This window comes from Sinocyclocheilus rhinocerous, unplaced genomic scaffold, assembly GCF_001515625.1.
Source record: "Sinocyclocheilus rhinocerous isolate Xijiao unplaced genomic scaffold, SAMN03320098_v1.1 scaffold2461, whole genome shotgun sequence".
In the NCBI taxonomy this organism is placed as follows: domain Eukaryota; kingdom Metazoa; phylum Chordata; class Actinopteri; order Cypriniformes; family Cyprinidae; genus Sinocyclocheilus; species Sinocyclocheilus rhinocerous.
The window spans coordinates 96,382-122,025 of record NW_015647015.1 but is presented as its reverse complement, the minus strand read 5'-3'; the positions used below and the strand labels follow the sequence as shown (position 1 = coordinate 122,025).

General features: G+C 36.4%; 1 protein-coding gene across 1 annotated transcript in view; it reads left to right on the top strand.

Moving 5' to 3' along the window:
* The window catches only part of LOC107708260 (paired box protein Pax-7-like), a 69,249-nt gene that overhangs the window by 26,672 nt on the left and 16,933 nt on the right, over positions 1-25,644 (top strand). The window contains exons 5-6 of the mRNA XM_016512448.1: positions 331-559; positions 10,228-10,465. Coding sequence (XP_016367934.1) covers positions 331-559; positions 10,228-10,465 — 467 coding nt within the window. The remainder of the gene's footprint in view (positions 1-330; positions 560-10,227; positions 10,466-25,644) is intronic.

Sequence of the window (25,644 nt, the reverse complement as noted above, 5' to 3'; positions counted from 1 at the left end):
CGTCCCCCAGGCCTCTCCAGGGCTCAGTGGCAGGATTATGTGTCTGAAGACTTCTCACATATGAATAAGACCCAATAAAAAGGTATCTAGGGCTCCATTGACACATCGAGATAACGGAAGCATTAATATTGCCATGATAGCTGGTCTCGGCTTTCAGGATCATTTTCCGTTGACAAATTCGCGGTGTGCCATCGTACTGGCGACAGCTGAAATTTTCAGTTGCTGTACATATTACATTTTTAAAAATAACTTGCCATTTTGTAAAGCATCCGAGACTTGGTGCCGATGTTCAAAGCCTCTCAACAACTTATTTCCAAACTGTGTACGCAGGTAACCGTACAGATGATGGCTCGGAAGTGGAGTCAGAGCCAGATCTGCCCCTGAAAAGGAAACAGAGACGCAGCCGTACCACCTTCACAGCAGAGCAGCTGGAGGAGCTCGAGAAGGCCTTTGAGAGGACGCACTACCCTGACATCTACACTAGAGAGGAGCTTGCACAGAGGACCAAACTGACCGAGGCTCGTGTACAGGTGGGATACGCTCACTCGCACAGATACTTGTACTTTCCCTGCATGGTTTCACAATTGCAATTGACCTTGAATGTATCTGATTGGCTTTTAGACCTCCTGTTGGAGTTGTTTCTTCTCTTGTCATCTAGATGCCTCTGTTTATTGCTGGTGTTTGTTATATTTATTTATTCAGCGGAGACTAATTGTTTGACCTCCCCTCCCCTCCGGGAGTACATCACTCTTGGTCAGATGACAGTTGGAGCCCTGCCCTATTGCTTTCACCCGAGTCTTCGGGACGCTTCCTGACAGTTTGTTAACCCTGTAGTTTTATGTAACATCGCAAAGCAAATACAGTAGAATTATAGCAGCAGCTGCACTCTGAGCTAGTGGGAGACAAAAAGAGGGATGGGGGAAAAAGAGAAGGGAAGAAAGAAGAACAGACAAAATGCATTCCTGATGGATTTCTCATCTCTTCCCTTGGCTGGCGATAGCTTCCCAGCACTTGAAAGCTGGCCGCTACTTGTAAATCCCTCTACATATCAGAAAGGATCCCTCTGGTTCTCTCTGGGGACTCTGTTCCCTGACAACAACATTAATCAATCAAGCGCTTGTAAAAGACTCGGCAAGGTGGGGGTAGGGGGTCTAGGTTTCTCCAAACTCTCATCCTCACTTCGCCCTCCGTAGATCCCGCTCCGTACCTATGCTTAGGTTCCTTACCGGAACATACTCATCGGCAGGGCAACTGATTTAACATATGTCTTTGTCTGCCTCTGAGCATTCAAGGAAGAAGATGTATGTGTCTAAATGGTTGCTTCCACACTCTTGGGAGAATTTTGAGAGATTTATGCTACGCTTGTTTTCTCGCAATATTTCACACATGATGTATTTAGGGGACCGATTTGCATTGATTGTAGGTTTATGTCTGGTAAGCTCTGGTGTATGTAAAAACATTCATTATTACTTAAACAGCATCACGAAAGGTAGAAGTGTCTTGGGGATTTCGAAAGGGAAAGAAAGGGAAAACGCCGAGTTAAACAACTAGAACTCTACCATCCATATTAGCTGTGATAATAATGAACATAAAACCAAGGGTGTGAAAAAACACCTCTAATTGGTCAATGAAAAACAACATGCTTGTCAAACACAAGTGTCTTCGGTTCCAGCATGTTATGGCAACCGATGAGCCACATTTGTAGGTCAATTGTGCATTTCTTGGCCCGCAAGAATCGCCCGGGGGTGCTTGGCGTATTTATCGTAACTGATGCAAATGACAAGAGATAGGACCCAAAGAAAACCTTGAACAAGGCCGAATAACCAAAAGGACACATCTCCCCCTTCTCGCATAATAGGGTTAAAGAGATATCATGTGAAAAGCTGAGGTATTTGAGTCATGGATATAATTTGTTAATGTAGTTTTTCTCATAATCTAATTCTGGAACACTTTGAAAGTCCTCAAAGGTCAACTCAAGCTGAATCTTTCAAAAAGGTCACCCTAAGAAAGTGACTCTGGTTAAGCACAGTAAATATTGGCCATGGGTCTTCAATGTTGTTCTCTGCTCGGTCTAGTGTTAAGGGGGGATTGTGGCATTTCATTGATTTTTTTAACTGTTAAAGGAGTCAGCCTGGTATAGTACTTACATAGATTTACTCATAAAAGTGCAGTTCATCGTATCTCACACTTTGACCTCCCATTGGACTGACATTAAAGGGTACTTGATAATGCGTTTAACCCACCCAAAAACACTAATTCAACAAGGTGTCCGAGTTTGGCACAAGACCCAACAAGACATTCCAGGGCTCATACATGCCAATTTATGGCAGCTGCTTTGGCAGAGACTTTTTCGAGTGTTCTAATAAAATACAGTATGACATGCTGTTTCATAGCAAGAATGCAGGTCTTCTTCATGCAGTTACCATTAGGGGTGTTTCACAGAAGTTCCCACTGGTTTGGCTTCGGGAATGTCGGCAGGTTTCTGTATAGAGATTCCTCCCAGGCCAGAACGAGACCAGACCTTTGGCCCGGTTGGTGACCTGCTCCGCCACAGCTGTGCAGACTCATCCGGCAGATGTCAGTTTAGTGGGGAGTGGAGAAGAGGGCACTGGGGTGAGACAGGGGCCAAAAGAGGGGCCTCTCCACCCCTGGATCATCAACTCCAGAGCGTGTTAGACAGCCCTCCTTCTGCAGTCTAGGGGCAATGATATGCATGGCAAGTAGAAAAGAGACCAGGGTTGTGCACCATTCATAATTAATTTGAGAATGCTTTTTAAATTCCAGAATTTGAACTGAGGTAGCAAACAGGATGCAGAATGTCAAGTCAAATTCAACTGTAAGGAAGTAGAATTAACTAAAACTAGATTTTTTTTAACTGACATAGATTAATCATCTCATCTTCCTCTTCCTGTAATTCTAATTGGACTTCCTGCATGATGAGGCCAATTCAATTCAAATACACACTCATGAATTTGAAAGGAAGCCAGGTTCTCAATTCAGAATTTTGCTTTTGAATTTTGAATTTTTTTATTCTTGGTTGAGTTTTAGCTAACATTTTTGTTGATCTCCATCCTAACCATCTTCACCAAACTTTAGCACATCCAATTCTAACACAGACCGGTTTCATTTCAGTTTGATGGTAGCAGGGATGTTAAAGGGTTGTGACAGGGTTATGTAGCCTAGCAGAGGCTTTCTCCCTGTGGCTTCATAGTCCTGCTACTTTACGTCCACGAGGTGAATGAGCACCATATAAATGCCATGTAACATCTGAGGACGTCAAGCCACCACTCAGACCATTAGTGGAACGAGAAACGTTAGCTAGGTGAAACAAGGGGAGAGTTTTCAACCAGCACTAAAAAAAAAAAGTGGACAGTGGCAGAAAGGCTGGTGCTTGTTATAAATCATCCACGATGGAGTGAATTGCATTCTGTTCTTATTCATTCTGAAGGTTTTAAGAGGTTTAAGAGGCAAGAGGTGAGTTGTGTGTTTTAATGTTAACATTTTTATGCTAGCTGACTAAAAAGGGGAGAATGTGTAGGTCATGATATAGCATATAAAAAGCATAGAATGTATTTATCAAAAATAGATAGACTAATTAATTAGGAAAGACAGGACGATTTGACTATTAATGCAGTTTGCAAAGATATTATGTTTTGATCTCTTGGTCTCTTTATGGTTTCTCTGCAGTTTTTTAGAATACATACCCCAGTAGAAAAGTAATATATTTAAAATATGGATATTTCATACTAAATATAGTTCAAATTTATTAACATATTTACTGACATATCGCTCTACACTCACTGATATAAAAATTATAATTAAACTTTATTTGGAGTACTACTTAATATTAACTTAATATTAAGCCTAAAATGTGTTTTAATGTCACTAGTTGAGGACTGTATGAGCTTTGAATAAAACCAGTCTTTAAATGCAAGATGCAAGATACCTAAAGTACACTTGCAATAATTCCACTTTAGCACAATCAAATATACTTCAGTATATCTTTAGTTGGACTTCAGCACTACTTCCACACAATTAAAGTGCATTAAGTAGAAAAATAGTTGTTCCGATTTAGCTGAAAGTACAATTGCAGGGTATTTTTATTAAGTACATAAAAATGTAAATGCATTTATAGTATACTTAGCCTGAAATAAATGTATTTCAAATACATTTTAGCATATCTATTTTTCACTAGGGTACTTTATACGCCAGCTATTTCTGTGGCAATATTCCATATAATATTTCATCAATTCCTTGCACCCCGAGACCAGAAAAATGCAAGCAAAAAAAATCCCATCCAGCCCAACAGGCACCTCTGTTTCAGAGAGTCTTAGCTTGTGCACCATAAAAGAATAAATAGGATTTATGAAGACTGTAGAGAGCAAAATTGTTGCAATGCATCAGTGAGAATGTTCTAACAGTTTCGCATTATTAGAATTTAAATGACTTTCTTTTAGCCGCTTTGTGTTCGTTGATTCTTATCTAAGTAATCCCAGTCTCCTTTTTGCATTTCGCGTTCCCAGTAATGTTAATTAGCATAGCGCCAGACGGGGAGAAAGAGAGTGAGAGAATTCAAGCGGGCTACAGAAGAAAGAGAAAAAAACGATTATTTGATGCAGTCAACACATTGCTTGTTAGACTGAAGTTGGTTAAATCGCATCTGTTGGTATAAAAACAGATGTCGCCCTTGTTTAATGTTTATTCCTTTGAAACACGAGGTGAACGGCCTGAAACCTTTTAAAAGCATCCCTTAATAACATTTTCCTTAACAAGAAACATGTTTCAGTGGAGACTGTTGCTGTGTCCAACACTATCTTGGATTTACGGGCGACTGTTTGCAGTGACTTATTGAATGCACACGGCGGTCTCACAAACAAGGGACTTGCGGTGCAAGAAACATCCTGTAAAAGACAGGAATACGAAACACTTTGTGTGTGTGCACACAGGTTTATCTCATTTCTCCGTGACAGTTGTGTGCTGTAAACATAAATCTCCATAGATTGCTGCACTGGACACAGGGACAGTGCTGAGCCCAGACGTTGCGCCATCTTTGGGTTTATAGTCCGTAATGATTGAAACAAATGCACACACACAGTCTCTCACACACTTCACAACTGAAGGTGTGCCGAAGCTAATAATTGAACTTTGATTGATTAAAATGAGGTAGTGCACTCAAAAATGATCATTCACTTGCCATTTCAAACCTGACTTGCTTCTGCAGTATCAAAATAAGAAGCAATATTGAACCCTATTGACTTTCACTGACATTGGTGTTTAAAAGACAATTAATAATCAGTGATATTATTGGATGAGAATAAACCGAATTGAACTGGATAATGACACTAGTGTCTTCTGTAGAGCTGTTGTACAGCTGAATAGAAGTTGTTTCATAATTGTTGAACTTTGCATCGCTAACACTGTTATTGAACTGAACTAAAACAACATTGGTTTAAAAGACAATAAATATGCAATATTATCGATTTAACACTTACACTGTCAGATGAGAACAAAACTTGTTCTAAATTGAGCTAAATAACGACACTTTTGTCTTATAGAGCTGCTTTACAGCTGAAATTTTATTTTTTAATGAATTTTAACACGGTTATTTTCCTGATTATTAATGTGAAGCTGCTTTGAAAGTTTGTATTATATAAAGCTCTATATAAATAAATGTGGCTTGACTTTCACTGAATGCAAAGTTAGAAAATACACTGAAAAAGTTCAGAAAAGACAGAGATTATTAAAAAAAAAATTATTATTTTTTTTGTTCACTAAATGAGTGTCACACTCATTCAGAATTAGATAGAATTAAATAAAAGATAATAAAATGCATAATTATCATTTTGGGGTGAGTTGTCCCTTCCAAAAAAAAAAAAAAAGTGCAAATGTATTCAAATGCATACCCCAACATTAACCATACTTCTTTACTTTTTAAATTTATTTATCAAACAGTTTATCCTGTATCAGCCCTATTGTTTCAGCATTCTCCCTAAGAACTGCTGTCAGTGGACAGTAAGTTCTTCCTCGTGTGGTTTTGCTGTGGGCTGGATGAAAACCGTCTCAGTGGAGGAATTAGGCTGGATTGCAGACAGCAAGAGAGGGAATCTGGGACTGTTCAAGGTGACTTTGTGATTGGGTTCCAAATCCAGCTCAGAGGGTATGACTGGAGCAACCCAGAAAACACACACACACACACACATAATCTCAGCAAGGCACTATGATGACGCATCCCTCTGTGCTATAAAACAGAACTGTATTTATTTAGGCATATTGTGCTTAATGTTTAACTTAATAGAGTTAACTCGTGCACCTCTGTGATGCCACGTTGCTTTCAAAAGCAGCAAATTCACTTAGACAGATATGCTTCACAGGCTGCTGGTGTGATTAAGGCAGACAGGAGTCTTCGCCGAGCACATGGTAAAGCCACAAGATCTGCTGGCTGCATCGTAAGTGCTCTGACCACAGGGATGCAGGCAGCTCTCTGAGAATAATGTATCCCAAATCTCTTTATGAATTGTCATAGCATTATGCATTTTACAGATTGTGTGGTAATGCATGTGCAGAGATTAGTTTATGTGTGAGGATGAGAGATTAAACAAAAAGCCAGAGAAGAAACAAGCCATTTAAAGCGATAATAGTTTGCTTTCTGTAGAAAAATCGCAAACAAAAGTGACGAGTGTAAATGAACTTGGGCTTAAAGATTTCACAAAAATCTTAAGAAAGAAATTTCTTAAGGCAAGACACTACAGACAAAAAGATTGTTTTTCATGCACTGGTTAATTTAGACATTTTAGACTATTTTGCTTCTATAACATGTCTTCTTTCAGACAAGTGGAAAGAAACGATCTAAAATACACTTTTAAGTGTTTATTTTATTACACTTTATCGGTTCGTGTCTATCGATTTCATTTACAATACATATTTTTAAAGGCCATTTCTTTGAGTTTTGAAATTTAAACTTTAGCAGCACTTACATACACCGAACTTTATTTATATCTATATTCATAAGGATTTTACAGAGGTGTTTGTTCATAACTCATTCAATTTATATTACAGTTTATTCCAAAAAAAAAAAAACATGGAGTAATAAAAAGAGATATCCAAAATTCTCAAACTTAAGCTATACTATGTCAACAAGAATTTTGACCCTGACTTTTTCAAATGTTCAGGTTTCTGTTGTGGAAATGTATGCAAATGAGTGCATATTCATGCCATAAATTAGAAAACACTGTCAACAGACAGAAAAAAAAAACATGACATTTTTAAGAAAAAAACAAAAACAGGTGAATATCATATGAACACACCCTTTAGTAAAAACCCTGAGAATATTGATAGGAATAAAACTATAAAGTTTTGCCTGTAGTCTTGAATGAAATGCCAGAACTATTAAATGTTCCTCGCTGATGTCACAGAAGTACGTATCTGCACTTTGTGGCAGAAGAAAGAAGGTAGAGGCCATCAGGATGAAAGGATGAAGGGGTGGAGAGCAGGGTTCAGAGGTCAAAGGTCAGGAGGCACAGCGGAGCGGGACACTTTTTGGTTTGTGGGGGAAGGACACAGCGTTCTTCCATTCTTCATAACCTGTTTGCGCGATTCCCAGTAGAAGATCCATTCGAATCCCAGCACATGCATTTCCCGAGCTCCTTCAGGACGCCAGGCCATCCTTTATCTGTCTACGACACCAGGTTTAGGCTCAGGACAGGGGCGAAGCGTCTCCTCCTAAACCCTTTGAGAGGATGACGGTCGGGTGGGGGTTTCACTTTCCGAGAGCGTAAGAAAGAGTGATTCGAACCCAACGCATGACAGATGGGTAAGAGTCATCTTTAGTCGCATCAAACGATGGCGAGCCATTGAAGTCATCTGAATGAGATGCTAGCTGTTAGTGGCCTGACAGTTTTGCACATGGAAAATGTAAGAAACGCTTTGTAAGAAAGAGCCAGCGAGTGTGTGTGTGTGTGTGTTTTGTAGATTGTGTCTACGGTGTGGTTGCATCAGAATAGAGTGTGTCCTTGTGTGCGTACCATGAAAGTGGAGCTCTTAAAGGCACGTTTAAAAAGGGACGCCCACTCTTTGTGGACACTTTTCAGCCTGGTGTATTGAGAGGCCTTTGTCTCCACCTTTCATCTGGACGCACAATGGACCGGCCCGTTTTAAACACAACGGTAGATGAACTGCCCTGACAGTGTATTAAACACGGATGAATTGCCAGTGCATGGCATAGATCAGTGTCCTCCAACCTTTCACATACGCAGGGCTCCGGTCTTGTTCCTGTGAAATAGAGCAGGCTGCTTTCAGAGACGCTAATTATATTCATGTTTTGATGGAATAGAAGCCTCCGTTTAAAATGTGCAAATTGTCCTCATTTTGAGACGACTGTCTGAAGTCTGTCTGGTTTGAATGGGCGTTTATTTTGGTCCGACTAAAACAAAAAAGTATTTTAACACTGAAAAAAAAGACAAGTAACAAATGCTTTTCAATAATGTAAACACTGAGCATCTTTCTTTCTTTTGCCATTTTTGCGCTCCTAATGGTGGAAAGCCTGCTGTTTTAATAAAATAGGTCCTCGATTTGTTTTAAAATATATATTTCATATCTTAGTCTTTGACAAGCTACAATAGTCAAGTTAAGACAAGTCAAATCTATTTAAATAGTGCTTTTCACAATACTCATTGTTTCAAAGCAGCTTTACAGAAGATCATGATGTTAATGTTTACAATGTAGTGGATAGCATTGTATGTAGACAAATAAAGTTGGACATTCTATATCAAACTATATAAAGAGCTGGATGGTAATATAATTACATTATGCAATGATGGTAAAGATTTGATATATAGTAATATATTGTTTCAAATGAGTATGTTGTATGTATGTGAATAAATATATTGCATATCCAATTTTATATCGTTTTTTTTTTTTCAAAACACATCTCAAAATTTCAAGAACAATCAAATCCAATTCAACTAATTTCAAGTAGTTTAAATGTAGGTTAAATTGAACCACGCCCAAAAGGAAGTTAAGTACTTTTTGTCTATAAAGTCAAATCAAAACATTTGATTTTTTAAATTATTTTTTTACATTTATTTTATCTAATTTATTTTAGTGAAGCCAAACAGTTCATTCAAGTATTGTAGCTTGATATGAAGCAGTATGTTATAGATGTGACAGATGTCTCTGTGTGTACGTGTCCATGTGTATCAGAAAACACCGCTCCAGTAAAAGTGCTCTAGACTCTCTTTAAAGTGTCCGACAGGTAATAATATAATATAATATAATATAATATAATATAATATTTGCAATATATTAAGCATTTGAATATATTAAGCTTATAAATATAATAAAATATAGAAAAATATTTTAAATTGTAATAATATTTCACAGTATAACATTTTTTTTTACTGTATTTTGATCAAATAAATGCAGCCTTAGTAAACAGAATAGAGTTCTTTCAAAAACATTAAATACAATCTCTCCATCTTTAATGTTTTGAACGACTTATAACCCTGCAATAAATAAATAAATAAGAAGAATTATTATTATTATTATAAAAAATTAAAAGTGTTTAAAAAATGCAATACTGCTGTAGTGGTACAATGGTATATCAGATTATCATAAATATTATCGACATTCTTTGCAACATCATGGTGCATATCCAAAATAATATGGTGTTACCACAGTACCAGATCCCAAAATATCCCAGTATCAGTAACACTATTCACTATTAACTAGTTGTTTATTAGCATGCATACAACGAGCATATTAGCCGTTTAATAGTACGTATAAAGCAAATATTAATGCATGACCATATTCTACTACAACAACTACCTAACTTACTATCAATAAATAGCAAATTCAGAGTTTGTTGAGGGAAAACTCTTGTAACAATTTACTTAAAGCCTTTATGTATAATGCATTATAAAGTGTTATTAAAGGGTATAATGCATTCTAATTATTCATAATGTGTTGTAATACATTAAATCTTGTTGTAAATAATTATGACTGAATTTAAAATGTTTAGTGTAACAATGAATTAATAAGTGTTATAATGTATAACTGTGGTTACAATGATTCATGAGATTGTACAATTCATTATAAGGTGCATTGCAAGGCATAATTAATGCATTAAAACTACTTTTATAATGCATTATATATAAAGGCTTTAAGTAAAGTGTTATATGTGCTCCCTAATCTAAAGTGTTCCTCTACTACCATTTTGATACTTGATGATAGACTGATGCGAATAGGTATCACCGTCTCGATTTGTGTTTCAGATGGCAGCAGTACATTGCACCGGCCGCAGCCTCTGCCGCCTTCCTCCATGCACCAGGGCGGACTTCCGGCTGACAGTAGCTCCGCCTACGGCCTCTCATCCAACCGCCACACCTTCTCCAGCTATTCAGAGACTTTTATGAGCCCGTCAGCTACAAGCAACCACATGAATCCCGTGAGCAACGGCCTTTCGCCACAGGTTAGTGCAGAGGCCTCTTTCTAATGTGAGAACGCTGAATGAACGCCAGCATGGTTCACAGATCAAGAGCATTGTCGAGTTAAGCTAGCATCCGCTGCTTGTGTGGAAACAGAAATTATGGAGAAATTCATGTTTTTGTTTTTTTTGTTTTTTCATAGCTCGAAAACATTGTAATCATTCCCAAACCTTTGCAGATTTTATATCAGAAACCATAAGAATGAAATGGCTTTCACTTTACTTTCATAATGTGATGTATTTCAGAGTAAAAGCAGATAATAAGGAAGAAAAGGGTGGTAATATGGAACTTGATTTTGTCTTTTGGAAATGATGGATCGTCTGAATATCTATTTAGCTATTGGATGGCATTTTTCAGAACAATAAAGTAAATACTGTCATGTCCATGTTGACTTTAAGGTTAAATAGACTGTGTATACATTTAAATCTATATATAGTTTTTGGGGGGTGAAATTTATGTTGCTTTGGACAATTTTGTCAGTGAATATTTATGTGTGTACATGAGAGTGAGTAGGTGCCATTTGACAGGAATTGCTATGTTTCTGTGTTTATTTCTTGTTGCGTGTCCTGTCTGGATTCGTGTTGCTGTGGTTGTGTTTTTGTCTAATTTTCCCAGTTATCCCCATTAATGAGCATTTAGGTTGACTTTCTCCAGAAATGGTTCTGTCTCAAATGCCCACCATTAAAAAATAATGCGTATTGATGCAAATCGCATGTAAGTAGTGAATTATACACAATTATCCATCAATACTGGGCAGTCTTGCCGACCCTCACCAACAAGATGTGGCTAACAAGCATAAAATAAGATTGAAATGGTGTGTAAAGAGTTGAAAGTGAATTTCAATGCTGCATTTGTCCACAATTACCCTTTCGTTCACACATGTTTTATTGGGGGTTTCCTTTTCTCTCCCCATGCTCTCTCAAAGCAGATTGAGAAACATTCTCAGTATTAGCCTCTTTTTTCCAGAGAAGAAAGAATTAAGGATTTGGTGACAAAAAAGAGCTTTTCCCCTCGTAACTACAACGTCGGAAGGATAACATGGGCGTCTTACAGTGAGAGAGATTGTTAATCGTGGCACAGGGGCTTTGAGCACTAATGCCTTCGCTCCAAACCTCCGTAAATACCAGCAGACATGGAGGTCTTTTTTCTATTAATGGGAGCATTTAACACTGGAGAGACGCTTCCTCTTGCTTCCTTCTCAGCTGCGCTTAAACACTTTCTCCTTATAAATAATGAATGTTTTTTTGTCTAGTGCCATGGATCAGGTCTGCAGGCTTTAAATGGAGAAAACAAAATTGATTTCAATTTTCTATTGCTTTTCGATTGCTATGTTTTGAATTTTTTAGCATTATATTTCAGTATACTGCCACTTATAAGTTTCTTTGCTTGTTTTGATAGTTTGATAGTTATGATAGTTCAATTGGGCATGCATATGAATTTCTTTACAAAAGAAAGAATAATGTAATCAAAATTTTTTTTTTTACATTTTTTTATTTTACTAGATAGTCAAGGACAGACAACAAGTGTGCAAAATACATTTCAATAATGTTTAAAAAGCATTGCACATTGTACCTGGGTGCGTTACTAAATAATAATAATAATAATAAATTGTATTAGTAATGTAGCACTATTACTATTAAACACAAGGTCCGAGAGCATCTGCTGAGGTCATATCAGACATCACCTAACCCGACCCCAACTTTGATTCATCCTCAGCTCACACTTCGGCTAATGAACTCTATTATATGATGGAAGAAATGTTCATTCTTATCATTAATATTCATATTAAATAGAACTTTTTTGTGTCTTTTATCATCTTATTTATTATCGAGTTTGCATGTCAGCAGTTGTTTAGTAAAAGAAAGCTAGCTGTTCAGCAAGAAAAAAGTGGATCTGTTGCAGCCGGGAATCTTTTCCCTTCCCAAAACATCAGATGTCACCTTGCCTTCTGTGACAAGGGCAAAAAATGTGTTTTTTATTTTTTTGATCAAAGATAACTCCTTTATATTGGAAGTTCACAGACAACTCCTGTCTGGAGGAGATAGGCGCATGTGTTCGGACGAAAGATCTATTTCTCCTAACGTCTGCCGTTGATGGGCTACCGGTGGCTGGTAAAGATTGACCAAAATGTGGCGATTGGCTGTAAATGGGCTGTGGTGGCCGGTAATGGACTCCTGCTGATCTCAGCACAGGTGTTGGTATAACCCATCCAGACAGAGCGCATTTTCCCATTACAGACCAGTAGAAAAGCCATCCACCAGTGGTTGTTGTTGTTGTAGTCCTTGATTATAAGTTTAGGCTGGTCTGGGAGTGATGCAGTGTCAGATGGGGTCTATTAGGCATTGCTTGGCTGGTCTGCAGGTATGTTTTTGGGTTGAGGTGAGCCGTATCGCCCCATTTCATTTTGTCGCACAGCAGGTGATGGATAAGGACACGTACTCTGGGAGATGTCGGGGAAAACACTCATTTTCCTTTCCTTCCTTTGGATAGAATACATTTTTGTTGGGAAAGACTTCTGGAGAACAGGTTTCCAATAGACAAAAATTCTCCAGCTGTGTTTATAAGTTACATAATTATATATTTTGTCCCGATGACCCTTCAAATATCCATACTGATATAGCTAATATCTCTCAATGTCCCGTAACCAATCAGAAAATCTCTAATTGATGTTATCTAGAGAATAGAAGGCAGAAGTTTCCTGTTTCTCTGAACGTGATGTCAGGCGCTCACGCTGGCTATTATGCCTCTCTAAATGGGTTTTTAAGAGAGGAAATGTGTTCCTTGGCAGAGAGCTTTGAGGTGGATTCCACTGCTCTGCCTGACAGGGACACCTGCTGGGAGAGAGAGGAAAACAACATGCCTCTGCAGAACCACAGACAGCTTTACTTATGAAAATTATATCAAATTTATAACTATAGAAAAAAATATATAAAATGTGATTACATATTACTACGATTTAATAATTTAAACAAAAATTGTGACAAATATGGTCATTTTTTGTAAGCGTCCGTTACAACAACAAACTAATTTATATATGGTCACTAATTTATATACATACTTTATATATATATATATATATACATAGTTTCATAGGTGTTTTTTTGTTTAAATTATTAAAATGTAGTAAAATGTGTGTGTGTGTGTGTGTATTTTTTTATTATTGTTAATTCATGATAATATAACAATTATAATGTATAATAATTATATATAGTATTAAAATTATGAATAATATGTTTATTATGATTTTACAGTAATAGCAATAATTTATATATCTCCAAGCAGTGTGGGAAAAAATATTTTATTTATTTATTTTACTATAGTAGGCTAGCTATAGGATGGAAATATCATGATACTTTGATATAACCTTTGACAGAATAACCAGGATTACAGAACAACCATAATCATATACCATGGTATTTACATCAAATGTAGGCCCTATATAAAAATACCATGGTATTGTCATAACACTTGGCATATCAGTAGTTTTGTTGCATTGTGCTTAAAGATCGACAAAGATTGTTGCATAGAAAATTTTTATGTGATCAATTCGTGAGTATAATACTTTTTGTGCTTGTATCTACTGTAGCAAGCAGAAGTGGTTGTTGTGTGCGTGTGTGTGTCTGTCTGTGTGTGTGTGTGTGTGTGTACCTGTTTTTCTATTCTGGTGGGGACTTAAACCTGAATACACACAGACTCATGGGGATGTGTGTGTGTGTGTGTGTGTGTGTGTGTGTAAACGTGAGCCGTGGGAGTGTGTTTGTACTGTGGAATGAGGCTCTGCTCACGGACGGACGGATGGATGAGTGTGTAAGGCAGCGCGCGAGCGGGGTCTCGCCACCGGAGGGATCAGAGAGAAAAACGGCGCTCACCCGAGCCTGCCTTTGATCCCTGTCCCCGGGCCTACTCGCCTGCACCGTACCGCACAGCACAGCGCGCTAACACCAGCCCTCGCCAACCGCTGCTCGCGACTGTCAGACAGAGATAAGCGCGGAGAAGCATCAACCCTCTCTCTCTTCCATTAGTCCTTCTCGGAAAAAAAAGGGGATGAATTACGTTTAAGAACCCTGTGCTGGCGTCGACTAAAAAGGAAAGAAACCTACCTCAGAAATTTCAAGTTCTCGCTTCTCTTGCCGTCTCCCTCGCCTCGCAGTTTTGACAAGACATTAGGCACGTGAATATCAATGAGCCGCGGAGACTCATGTAGTCCCACACATTATTAAAAACTTGTGCATTAAGCCGCAGACTGGGCACCGTGTCAGCTGGCACGCTCTCCCGACGAACGAATCAAAGCAGATGAGCGCGCGGTATTCATCCATACCCCGTGCGATTGCGCCGCAAGAGGGGGAATTGATACTTAATAATTAGAAGCCATATTAAAACAGATACTGTTTATATTTGGCAGTAATGGAAAAGACCTATAAGAGGCTTTCCAAAAAACAAGACCTGCTTGGCAGCTGCCAAGAACATCAGACAGCCAAAATCGTGGCCACGGGCAAAAATAAATAAATAAATACATAAAAATAAACTAGTTTTGGTGTAAGGCTTATGGTTCGAGTGTGTAAGTTTAGTCTTAGGCCTGATGACAATGGAAACTGATTGTGCCAGTGTAAAACCTACTTGTCTGAAGGCTAATATATTTTTCTAAACCTTTTCCTGGACACTATTTTTTGCTAGTGTTTTGTGTTGCTCCGGTATACGGTTCTTTACACTGTTAAAAATAAAAGTTCTTTATTGGAACTGATGGTTCCTTGAGGAACCTTTAACATCCACAGAACCTTTCCATCGCACAAAATGTTCCTTAGAACGAGGGGGAAAATGATCTTCGCACTTTGAAAACAAAAATGCTTTTTTAAAGAACTGTTCAAAAATGGTTCTTCTTCTGAGAAACCCCCCTTTTTGGGACCTTTATTTTTTTAAATGTAGTTGTTAATTTTAAATGTAGTTGTTTTGTTATAGCTTATTCAGGTCAGTATGTTGGTTTCTTAAAGCATCAGTGTATTTTTCTTGAAAAAACTAGAGAAAGTTCTTTGCGGAATCTAAAAAAGTTCTTCAATCAAGTAAAACTTTTTTTAAGATTAGGATTAATATCACTGTTTCTCATACTTAAAATTGTTTTTATAAACCATAACATGAACTACTGTTCAAATGTTTGGAGATCTTTTTTTTTTTTTTTAAGAAATTAGATTCAATAGATTTACTCTTGTTTTTGATCAAATAAATGCAGCCTTGGTGAGCATGAGACTTTCTTTTTTTTTTCAAAAACATTAAAACATTTCCAAACTTTCGAACATGAATGATGCTCAAATCACCGTCTTGTTGGGGAGAAGTGTGTTGCTACTTTTCTAATCAGTCAGACAGACTTATAACTTTTGCTTGGTGGACAATAAAAATCTATTAGATATACACTGAAGGTAGGATCTGAATATCATTGAGACTTGAGAAACCGATCAAGAAACCGCTCCGAGCATAAACAGCAGAGCAACTACAGCCTGGAAGCTGTGAGTTTTGCCCAGACAAACATTTTCTTTGTAAGTATAAAGAAAATTCGGAGTATGAAGGTTCAGTATTGGGATCTAATTCAAGATTGTAGTTCAGAAAAGAAGGCTTTGTAGGATGCAATACACACAAGCGACTGTCAGGTATTTTCAGAGGTGGTCAGTCTCATGAGATCAGGTCACGGATGCTCCACGCCTGTCTGTCTTCTCTAAACTCCATCTTTGGCTGCCCAGCAGTCACCCGTTGAGTCCAATAGCGACATCCTCTCTCATCTCAAAGAAAAAGAGATTTATTTATTTATTTCGCTGCACTTTTTCCTCCCCGACTGCTTCCTTTAAGGCTGCTCAAGACGACTGTGTGCTGGTCTCTCTTTTCCCCTCCCTCTCCTTCCCCTGGAGAGGAAGATGCTTTTCCCGCCATTCAGATGAAAGGCTACGGCGGACAATAAAAATGCTATTTAAATGCAAGGCTGTTTGTATGCGGGTGAGAGATATTTTCCCCTGCCGAAAGTGAGCTGCCGCATCCTGATAAATAGCAAATTTAAGGGAATGCGATTTACATTTATCTTGCAGAGGCAGCCAATATAAATTTCAGCAAATCCTAGGAGATAGGGATTTAAAGGAGGGAACGACTGAGACCAATTCATATGCCGTGTGTCCCACGCAACTGGAAATGCCTATAATATGGAGAATGGGGAGTGTATAGCCACATATATGCGCACACTCACCGATCCTATCTTGTATGTCAATTACTTAGAGGCCACAGCATGCTGGACGACTTATTTATTGTTTTACCGGAGGCCAAATCTGTTCGATTTTATGTAGTGTAATTGAACTTTTTTATTAAAACTTATTTATTTTTCTCATATAGTGAGAAAGTCACACTTGGATATATTAATGTAAATACATTAGATAAAATATAATCAAACCAAGTTTCTTTTATTTTGAAAATTTGCTTGGTTTGAAATGCTAAAACAAAAGATAGTGTTGAAAATTACAACAACACTGTTTGTTCGATAGTTAATACACCTTACTTTATCCCCTAAAAATCACCAGACAATTAAAAGACATTGTGCAAAAATAAATGAACATGGAAGATAATGCATATTTTGATATTTAATGCAATGACATTCAGTTGTGATTTGAGTGTCATGGCAATAAATGCCATTGCATTATATATTAACTGCCTTTTATTTTAAATTTGTTCTGTTTGAAATGGTAAAACAACAGATGAAGTCTTGAAAACTACATAGGTGAACAAGATACACATCCAGTAAAATCACCAAAATACAGCTGATTCAAAGACCTTGTGCAAAAATGATGAAGAGAAGTGACAATAATGAAGAGAAAACATCCTGCTGCGTATTTTGACATTTAATGCAATGACATTTTTAGTGTGTCTGATGTGTCCAAATGTAGTTACAAGTAAAACATTATTTATGAAAAATGCCATTGCATTAGAGCAAATAACAAATGAAGTGTCTTTTTGTTTAGTTTGCAATGCCAAAATGACAGATGTGGTTATTGAATCATATTTAAGGAAAGAACTTAAGGAAAACTGACTTCACGCATCCACTAAAAATCACCAAAACACAGCTGACTCAAAGACACTGTGCAAAAATGATGAAGAGAAGGCATGTTACAGTGAAGAGAAGACATCCTTAAACATAATTTGATATTTAATGCAATGACTTTCAGACATGAAGTCATGCTTAGGCTTTTGAATATCATGCGTTAGTGTCTTTTATTGATGTAGTGATGTTGAAGGTTAAGACAGTATCGTGTGAATTTGTGTTTGCTTGTGGTTATTGGATAATGTTTCAATACTTTTGTTGCTACAAGTAAAGTTTAGGACAGATGCTTAGGTGTATCAAGTTCAGAGGCATTTTCGGTTTCTTTTTGATTGCTGGCGCTACAATTTATTGTCAGTGTCGTAAAAGTAGATTTTTTAACACCTATTAGCAGGTGAGGGGATTTTTTCCAGGTAACCTAGGCCCTCATAATCATGAGTTCACAGGTTAAGGGTTTGCAGGGTCACGGTGGGGTCGAACAGTCATCGATAAGCCTCTTTGGTAGCTGTTGGCTTTTTGGATGTCGTCTTTGTGAAATGTGTGTCCTGTTAGTTCCACATGCCAATCTGACAGCTGCACCATTGTGATTAATACTACAATGAGCAGCGCTGCTCTAACTTTACCGAACTCAAAGCCCCAACCACACACATCCACAGCCAAACACCAGCAACCTGCTGTCTGATGTCTGGGCTTGCCTTCGGACTGAGCCGCAGCATCATGGGACAGCTGTCTTCTTTGTCTCATATGCAGTATTCTTCTGGTCTCACCCACACAATGTAAGTTATTTTTCACCTGTTTTATCATCCACCAGATAAAAGTTGTCGGTGTGGTTAAGTAAAGTGATTTGGGAAGTAGTATAATTCATGCATGAAGCACAAACAGCCTGACATATGAAATAATAGTCAGAAAAATCATTGTTTTCAACATGGGACAATTTATTGAACTTTTAGAGAAAATGTGTTTTTGTTCAGTTTCACATTCAATCACATCAGGCTTTTATGGCTCATAAAGTATGATATAGTGAGAATATGGATCTCATACTTTTCAGAGGCCCAAATTGCGCAAAATATGCAAATGCTGATATGGTCAAAAAGTAAGATGAAATGTAAATCAATAAGATTAATTACGAAAAATATAATAATAGTTATGACTCTACATCTCTCAACAATATGTCTTAGTAAAATAATATTTAAATGCTTAGTTTTATGATCAAAGATAGTTTAAGAACATATAATGCAATGCATGATGAACAAATAAATCCCTCAAAAGCCTTATGATCACCTGATTGATGCTCACATTTGAACATGATCTTTCTAAAAATAAATAAATAAATAAATGAATCAAGTATACCTGCTTTAGTGCAATGCAATATAAAAGTTATTATGTTTATTTTATAAAAATCAGTTAAGATTTCACAATAAAACGCAAGTGAACCACAACCTGAAGGAGAATGTTTTTTAGAAATACTGCATACTAGAAGAACTTTTTACTTGCTAAAAAAGTATAAAAAGCTATAAACTATCAATACAATAGCAGCAAGCACAGTATATTGTGAACAACAGGTTTTTCAGCAAAGTTTTGATCATGTTGATCATTTAGAGGCCTTAGAAATGTGTGTATCAAATACAGAGGCGGACAAAGTACACAACTGCATTACTTGAGTGAAAGTACAGATACTGCTGGTCAAATACTACTCCACTACAAGTGAAAGTTGTAAAGACAGGTTTTTACTTAAGTAAAAGTACGAAAGTACATGCTTTTAAAAGTACTTAAGTATCAAAAGTAAAAAGTAAATGCATTGTTTTATTGTCACATTGTTGTATACTTACAATACCTTATGCCACTAATGCAACCTACTGAATACACTGATTAGCTTGTATTATCTTTGGAATTAAGAGCTTTTATGTTACCAAACCTATAGAAATGGAACAACTGAATGAAGATAATAAACTTGATTTTTTATTTAACACTCCTACAACTACATTGAACTCATTTTAATACTTGTTTCAAAGTTACAAAGTTCTTTTTAAAAGAGATATTGAAGGCTAGGAGTAAAAAGTACGATATTTGTCTGTCAAATGTAGTGAAGTTGAAGTAGCAAGTTTCCAGAAAAAATTATACTCAAGTAAAGTACAGATACTCAAAAAGTGTACTTAAGTACAGTACTCAAGTAAATGTACTTCGTTACTGTCCACCTCTGATCAAATATGAAAGAGTATATTTTTAGTATTTGGGGTTTGTTAAAATCACTAACTCTGAATATAAGCAATAATAATAGTGATGTTTGTCTTAGCAAATGCCACATTGAGTTGAGTTTCTCTGTTTTTCTCTCTCGTTCGTTCACTTTCTGTAAAACGAGCCTGTGCGAGCGATTTGAGTCTCAGCTGGCTATCTCACACAAGCAGTTTCTTCCTCTTAGACTCCAGCTGAGCACTATTTCGCTGTTAACCTTCGTTTAGCTGACAGACTGCGGCCAAGACCTGTGGAAATATTTAAGAAAGAAATGTGATTGCTAATACAAACAAATGTGAACTTCACCCACCAACAGAGAATATTCTGCAATACGAAATCACCTGTTTAACACTAATATATATATATATATATATATATATAAAAACTTACTTTATGCTTTTTATATTACAGATACAGAAATTTTTGGTGATACAATATGCAAAAATTATTATTATTATTATTATTAAAAATTATTCTTATTAAATAATAATAATAGCAATGATAACAATTATCATTATGTATTTATTTTGGGTAATATTATAAATATAAAAGTCCCGCATTCTGACATTCTGTCAGTTATTGAATTGATCTTTTTATCTTTTATATTATATAAAATAGTTATTATGTGATATATAATCTGTATCTCTTAAAAATAAACAGTCAAGGCAGAGATGCACCAATGTAGAAATGTAGACAACACAATATATCCAAATTTGTATTTAATTTTAATTTAATTTTATTATTTATTTATTTGATTCATTATGATATTCAGTTAGTGAATGATCAGTTATTGATCAGTTATTTAATTTATCATCTCACCAAAGAGTGATCAGATATATAGAATTATAAAAGATTGGAGAAATACTGATTAATGTTGTGTTTCGATAAACAATAATCGTGGCCTACATTAAACTTATACTGTTTTTTATATATATATTCACACTAAAGATCCTTTATAATTTGACTGCTAGATCAGGCATCAAAATATCATAATGTACAATAGAAAAAAATGATATGCTTATATGTTTAGATTATTTGTGTGCTGACTGAGTTCTGGTTTTGTATGCTTCTATTTTCAGCTTATTTCATCTATTCCTTAATTTTAAAACATAGTCCTGGCTGGTATGATCTGATTGCCACTATATTGTGCATGCCTACATTAGAAGCCTTTCTGAGAAGCGTTTGTCCGCAGCTGTCAGTGTGTTTGCTGATGTGAGGTGTGACTGACCAGAGGAGAGAGGTAGAGGGCACCCTATTTAGTACAGTAAACATCTTCTGAGGAGTGACAGCTTGTTTCAGCGGCTGATAATGGCTCTCATCTGTGTCCTGTATGTCAGTGCCCAGATTCTGTCAGTGTCAATCAGAATGTAATTGAGCACGATTATCACATGCTCCCTTCTCCTCTAGAACACCTACTGCCCTGCGTGAAACTAGCTCTGTTCCAGCCTAGTGAGCTCCCTATAAACAGCATTAGAAGGCATCGTAGGTAGCAATCCCAGCATGCACTGTGGGAAAAATGATCAAGGTCATATCAATAAAATAGGTCACTCTGATTAAAAACACAATATTTTACCTAATATGTGCACTATTTATTTTTATGCTTATATATGAAAGTAATTTTTGCCACAGAATAAAAATATGCCATTATTTAGAATTGCTAGACATAAACCAGTCTTAGTTGTGAGATAAAAAGTCACAACTACCTTTTTAATGTGTTTTTTATTCCTTGGTGGAAATAAACACCCGTACTTTTGCTTAATATACTTAATAATAGTATTTTCTTTTTCTTAAAATGTATAATCTTTGTTTTATTTACAACTTCGAAAAAGCATTTTATAGTGTTTTTTGTGACTTTTTATACTTTTTTGTATTTTTTCTCCCATTTCTGAGTTAATTTAATATAACCTCTAATAAGAAAAGTCAGAATTATGAAACATAAACTTGCAACTTGCAAAAAAAAAACAACCATTTAATTACCTTTTTTATTTTTTTTATTCTGTGGTGGAAATAAGCTGCCTTATTTATTAAAGTACACTGAAAATAAAGATTGCCATTAACGAATTTCACTCAGAAATTGCTAGTAAATTTCACAATTATAAACAACAAGTAACACATTGATATTTTGAACTAGAAAGGCGGAAATAGTATTTTCTTGTGAAACACTGTAATTCTTGTTTTATTTACAACTGTGAAAAATCAGTCTATCCATCATAGCTCAGAAAAAATGTTCATGCGAAATCAGTTGTGAGTCAATGTAAGGGTTCAAAATCAGTCACTTATTATGTTCCATTGTGGTTATTAGGCTACTCTATTTGGCAGCTGCACTGTATTTTGGAACAAATCTACTGCTTCTGCAATGCAAACACTAGAATGCTTCATTTATTCTAACAGGGCCGTAGTTGTATCGCATTGCATCGCTGCTCAGTGTCCGCATAAGTGGTCCATTTGTATTCTTCCCCTTCATTTTCTCACCTCTCTCTGTCTATCTTTCTGTGTCTCTGTCCATTTACTCATTTCACTTTCACCCCCACTCCCCCATTTCTGTCGGCCTTTTCTCTTCCTCGTCTCTCTCGCCTTCTCTTTTCTATTCGGAAGCCTCTTTTCAGTTTTGATTAATGTGCTTTGGCCAATTACGGCTGTGACACAGCGAGCGGCCCCCGTCATCTGTTCTGTGTCAGCAGTCAGGCTGGCTGAAGCTCCCAGGCTGGTTAATTGGCCCGCGCTCCCCTTCCACCGTGACCAAAAGCCTCTAATTGAATTTATGCAACCACTGTTATTTTTAAATAGTCATTTTGTCTCAGATGAGCACCACTATGGGAAGTGGAGGAGAGCGGTTAATCCATAGTCGTGTTTAAAAAGCATCTGATTACCAGCCAATCTGTGTGGATTATTAGAAATATTTGATATATATATATTCAGAGTAGTGTGTGTGTTGGCCGTGAGCCTGGCGAGGGTGCAGAGGCCTGTGCTATCTGCTCTGTTGGCAGACTGGCCTGAAGGCAAACTCAGTGCTGCTACTGGAGTCTTTGTACTCTTAAAAGCCCCCCGTCTCACTCTCTCCGCACACAAACCCCCTCCTCAAAGCCTCTCTATCTGTCTGCCATCCCTGCATTTCACTGCGTTCTTTATTTATCTTTAGTATATGTAGTTTGTTTCATTTTGAAATGTTGTATATCTGTTTTTAGCTCTGTGTTCAGATATAAATAGACTTTGGTCGAAGTAGATGCCATATTTGATTTGATGTGCGGACAAACTCTTGAAAAAACATTGTTTGTAATAATGAACAAGCATCACAATAGAGGTTAGAAAGAGACGAAAAGTTGTTATTTATGTATTTTTATGTACTTTGAGTTATTGTTGGATGTTGTGAATATGTATGTGTAGGTTTAGATATAGTTTGTGGTTTTGCTAAATTTGTGAAAAAATAACAATAAAAAAATGAAACAACATCAATAATAACAATAATATAGTCAGTTAATTTACTAAAAGGAGGATGGAAGTAGAGACCAGTTAGTTTAACATACTTTTGTGTACCGGAGTGTCAATTGTTCAGCCAACAAAACATTCAAATGTTTGGGACAAAAAAAATTATTAATATTTTGAACCAGCTATAGTTGTGTTTTTTCATTTTATTGGTTTTTATTTATATACATAAAGTCTTATTTTAGTTTTAGAAATTTTAGTTTTACTTTAAGTTAATCTAAATGTAAATTTAATTTAAAAGTTTTTTATATTTTATTTTATTCATTTAATGTTTATTTTATTTAAAAATAATAATAATAATAAATAATGAATATAATACATTTAAGTTTTAATTTTATTTATTTTTTAAATTTGAATAAAATTGTCATTTTAGTTTTTGTTTTAGTTAACTATCATAACCCCAATGACCAGAATATTATATTGAGTGCAATCTCTGTGAAATTACTTTTAATATTCCTTATCCAGTAATGACAAACAACTGGAAAAGGTATAAAAATGCATTGGTCGAACGGTGAGTGAAAGTGGCGGTGATTCGCTATTTGTGCCCGATTGCGACCATTTATAATTTGCACAGAAATACTATAACGTTCTTTTTAATGCTTAATATAGAGGAAGAATGAGTTGTTTGCAATTCCATTTTTTTCAATACAATTGTTTCAAGTACTACTTCTTTTTTTTTTTTCGTCTAGTGAACATGTAAAATTGAGTGCACATGCAGTTGTAGCACAACCTTAATGTTTGGCTTTTGGGAAAATTGTCTCTTGAAATGTCATCTGTACCCAACAGATTCCTTGTAGCTCCGCAGTTGTCGAGCCGTTTCTCCAGAGCTTGACTAAACACGAAAGGACTCATCGTATATTTAAGCAGACAAAAAATTTATAAATTGACTGTTAAGGAAATTAGAGTGGTATGAAAGAATCCCTTTTAGTGTGTTGCACATGCACTATTTGTTTATCTGAAAGGATGCACATTGTATCAATTTACAATTCTGGGTTTGCGCCGCCTCAGGCTGGAGGGTCTCAGAAGTTGGAGAATTAATTAGTTTTTTATTATTATTTATGGAGTAATCTACTTGGAGAGAGGAAGGCATTGCCTCTGGGCTGTGTCCTTTAAACACTGGAGCCCTGACTTCCATTATCTACCGCGCACACGACGCACAACAAACAAGAAAAGCACTGCAGAAGATATAGTCGAAACAAAGGAAAGAAATGTATAGCCTACTTGGGAAGGAAAGAGATTTCAAGTATGTCAAATGAAGGTTTATTTAGTTTGTGAACTGTATTATCAGCCGACGTTCGCCGGAGGTGCTTGTTTTGCGCAGATATGTCACACACTCCCGTATCAGATTAATAGTCTGAATGATATAGATTTTTGTTTATTTAGCTGCGTTAATGTTCTGGGTGGGTAGATTTGTAATACAATCTCAGCTGAGTTTAATCTTTCCCCTGCGGCGAAGTTTAGTGGTTACGCCACTTTTGGTCAAAGTGCGTCAAGGTCACGATTCCCCTGAACAATGTCTAACTAAAATGCTGTTGAACACAGAACAACACAACCGCAATTGGTCAGTTTAATAAACACATCCAATATGAAATTAAGCATTGTAAAGTGCTTGTATGAATCCAAGGCCTGGTATTAGGCCATAGTTCAGTTAGAACATTTAAGTAACTTTTATAAACGTGCCTCAGACAAAAATATTATTGGTTTGCATCTTGAGACAAAACAATGGCAATGACATATTTTAAGATATGTCAGTGCAAGTTTCTTTCAGTTAAAACTGCTAAAACATGCATTTAATCTGGGACTAGCTTAAGCCTCGTCTGTGAAACCTGGGGCAAGAGTTCAAAATTTGGCCATAACTATAAGGGACAGTTCACCAAAAAATGCTAATTCTGTCATCATTTACTTGCCCTCAAGTTGTTCCAAACCTGTATGAGTTTCTGTCTTCTGCTGAACACAAAAAAAGATATTCTGAAGAATGTTGGTGACCAAACAGTTGACGGTAGCCCTTGACTTCTGTAGTATTTTTTTTTTTTTCATTCTGTGGAAGTCAATGGCTATTGTTATTGTTAACTGTTTGGTCACCAACATTCTTCAAAATATCTTCTTCTGATTAAAGAATTTTCATTTTTGGGCAAACTGTCCCTTTCATTGATGTCTATTCAAAGGTATAGCTGACTAAATAAGACTATGTTATGCTAGATGTTTGGCCAATTTTTTGGAAGGCTCTTAAAATATATAACACATAACCCTCTCCATTGTATAACATATATATGTTCTCACATATTGCCACAGATATTGCACACAAAAAGAAGATGGCTCAAAGTTCAGAATTCAAAAATTACATTTTATCCATTAAGGGAAAGCCTGCAATCTCACTTTTTT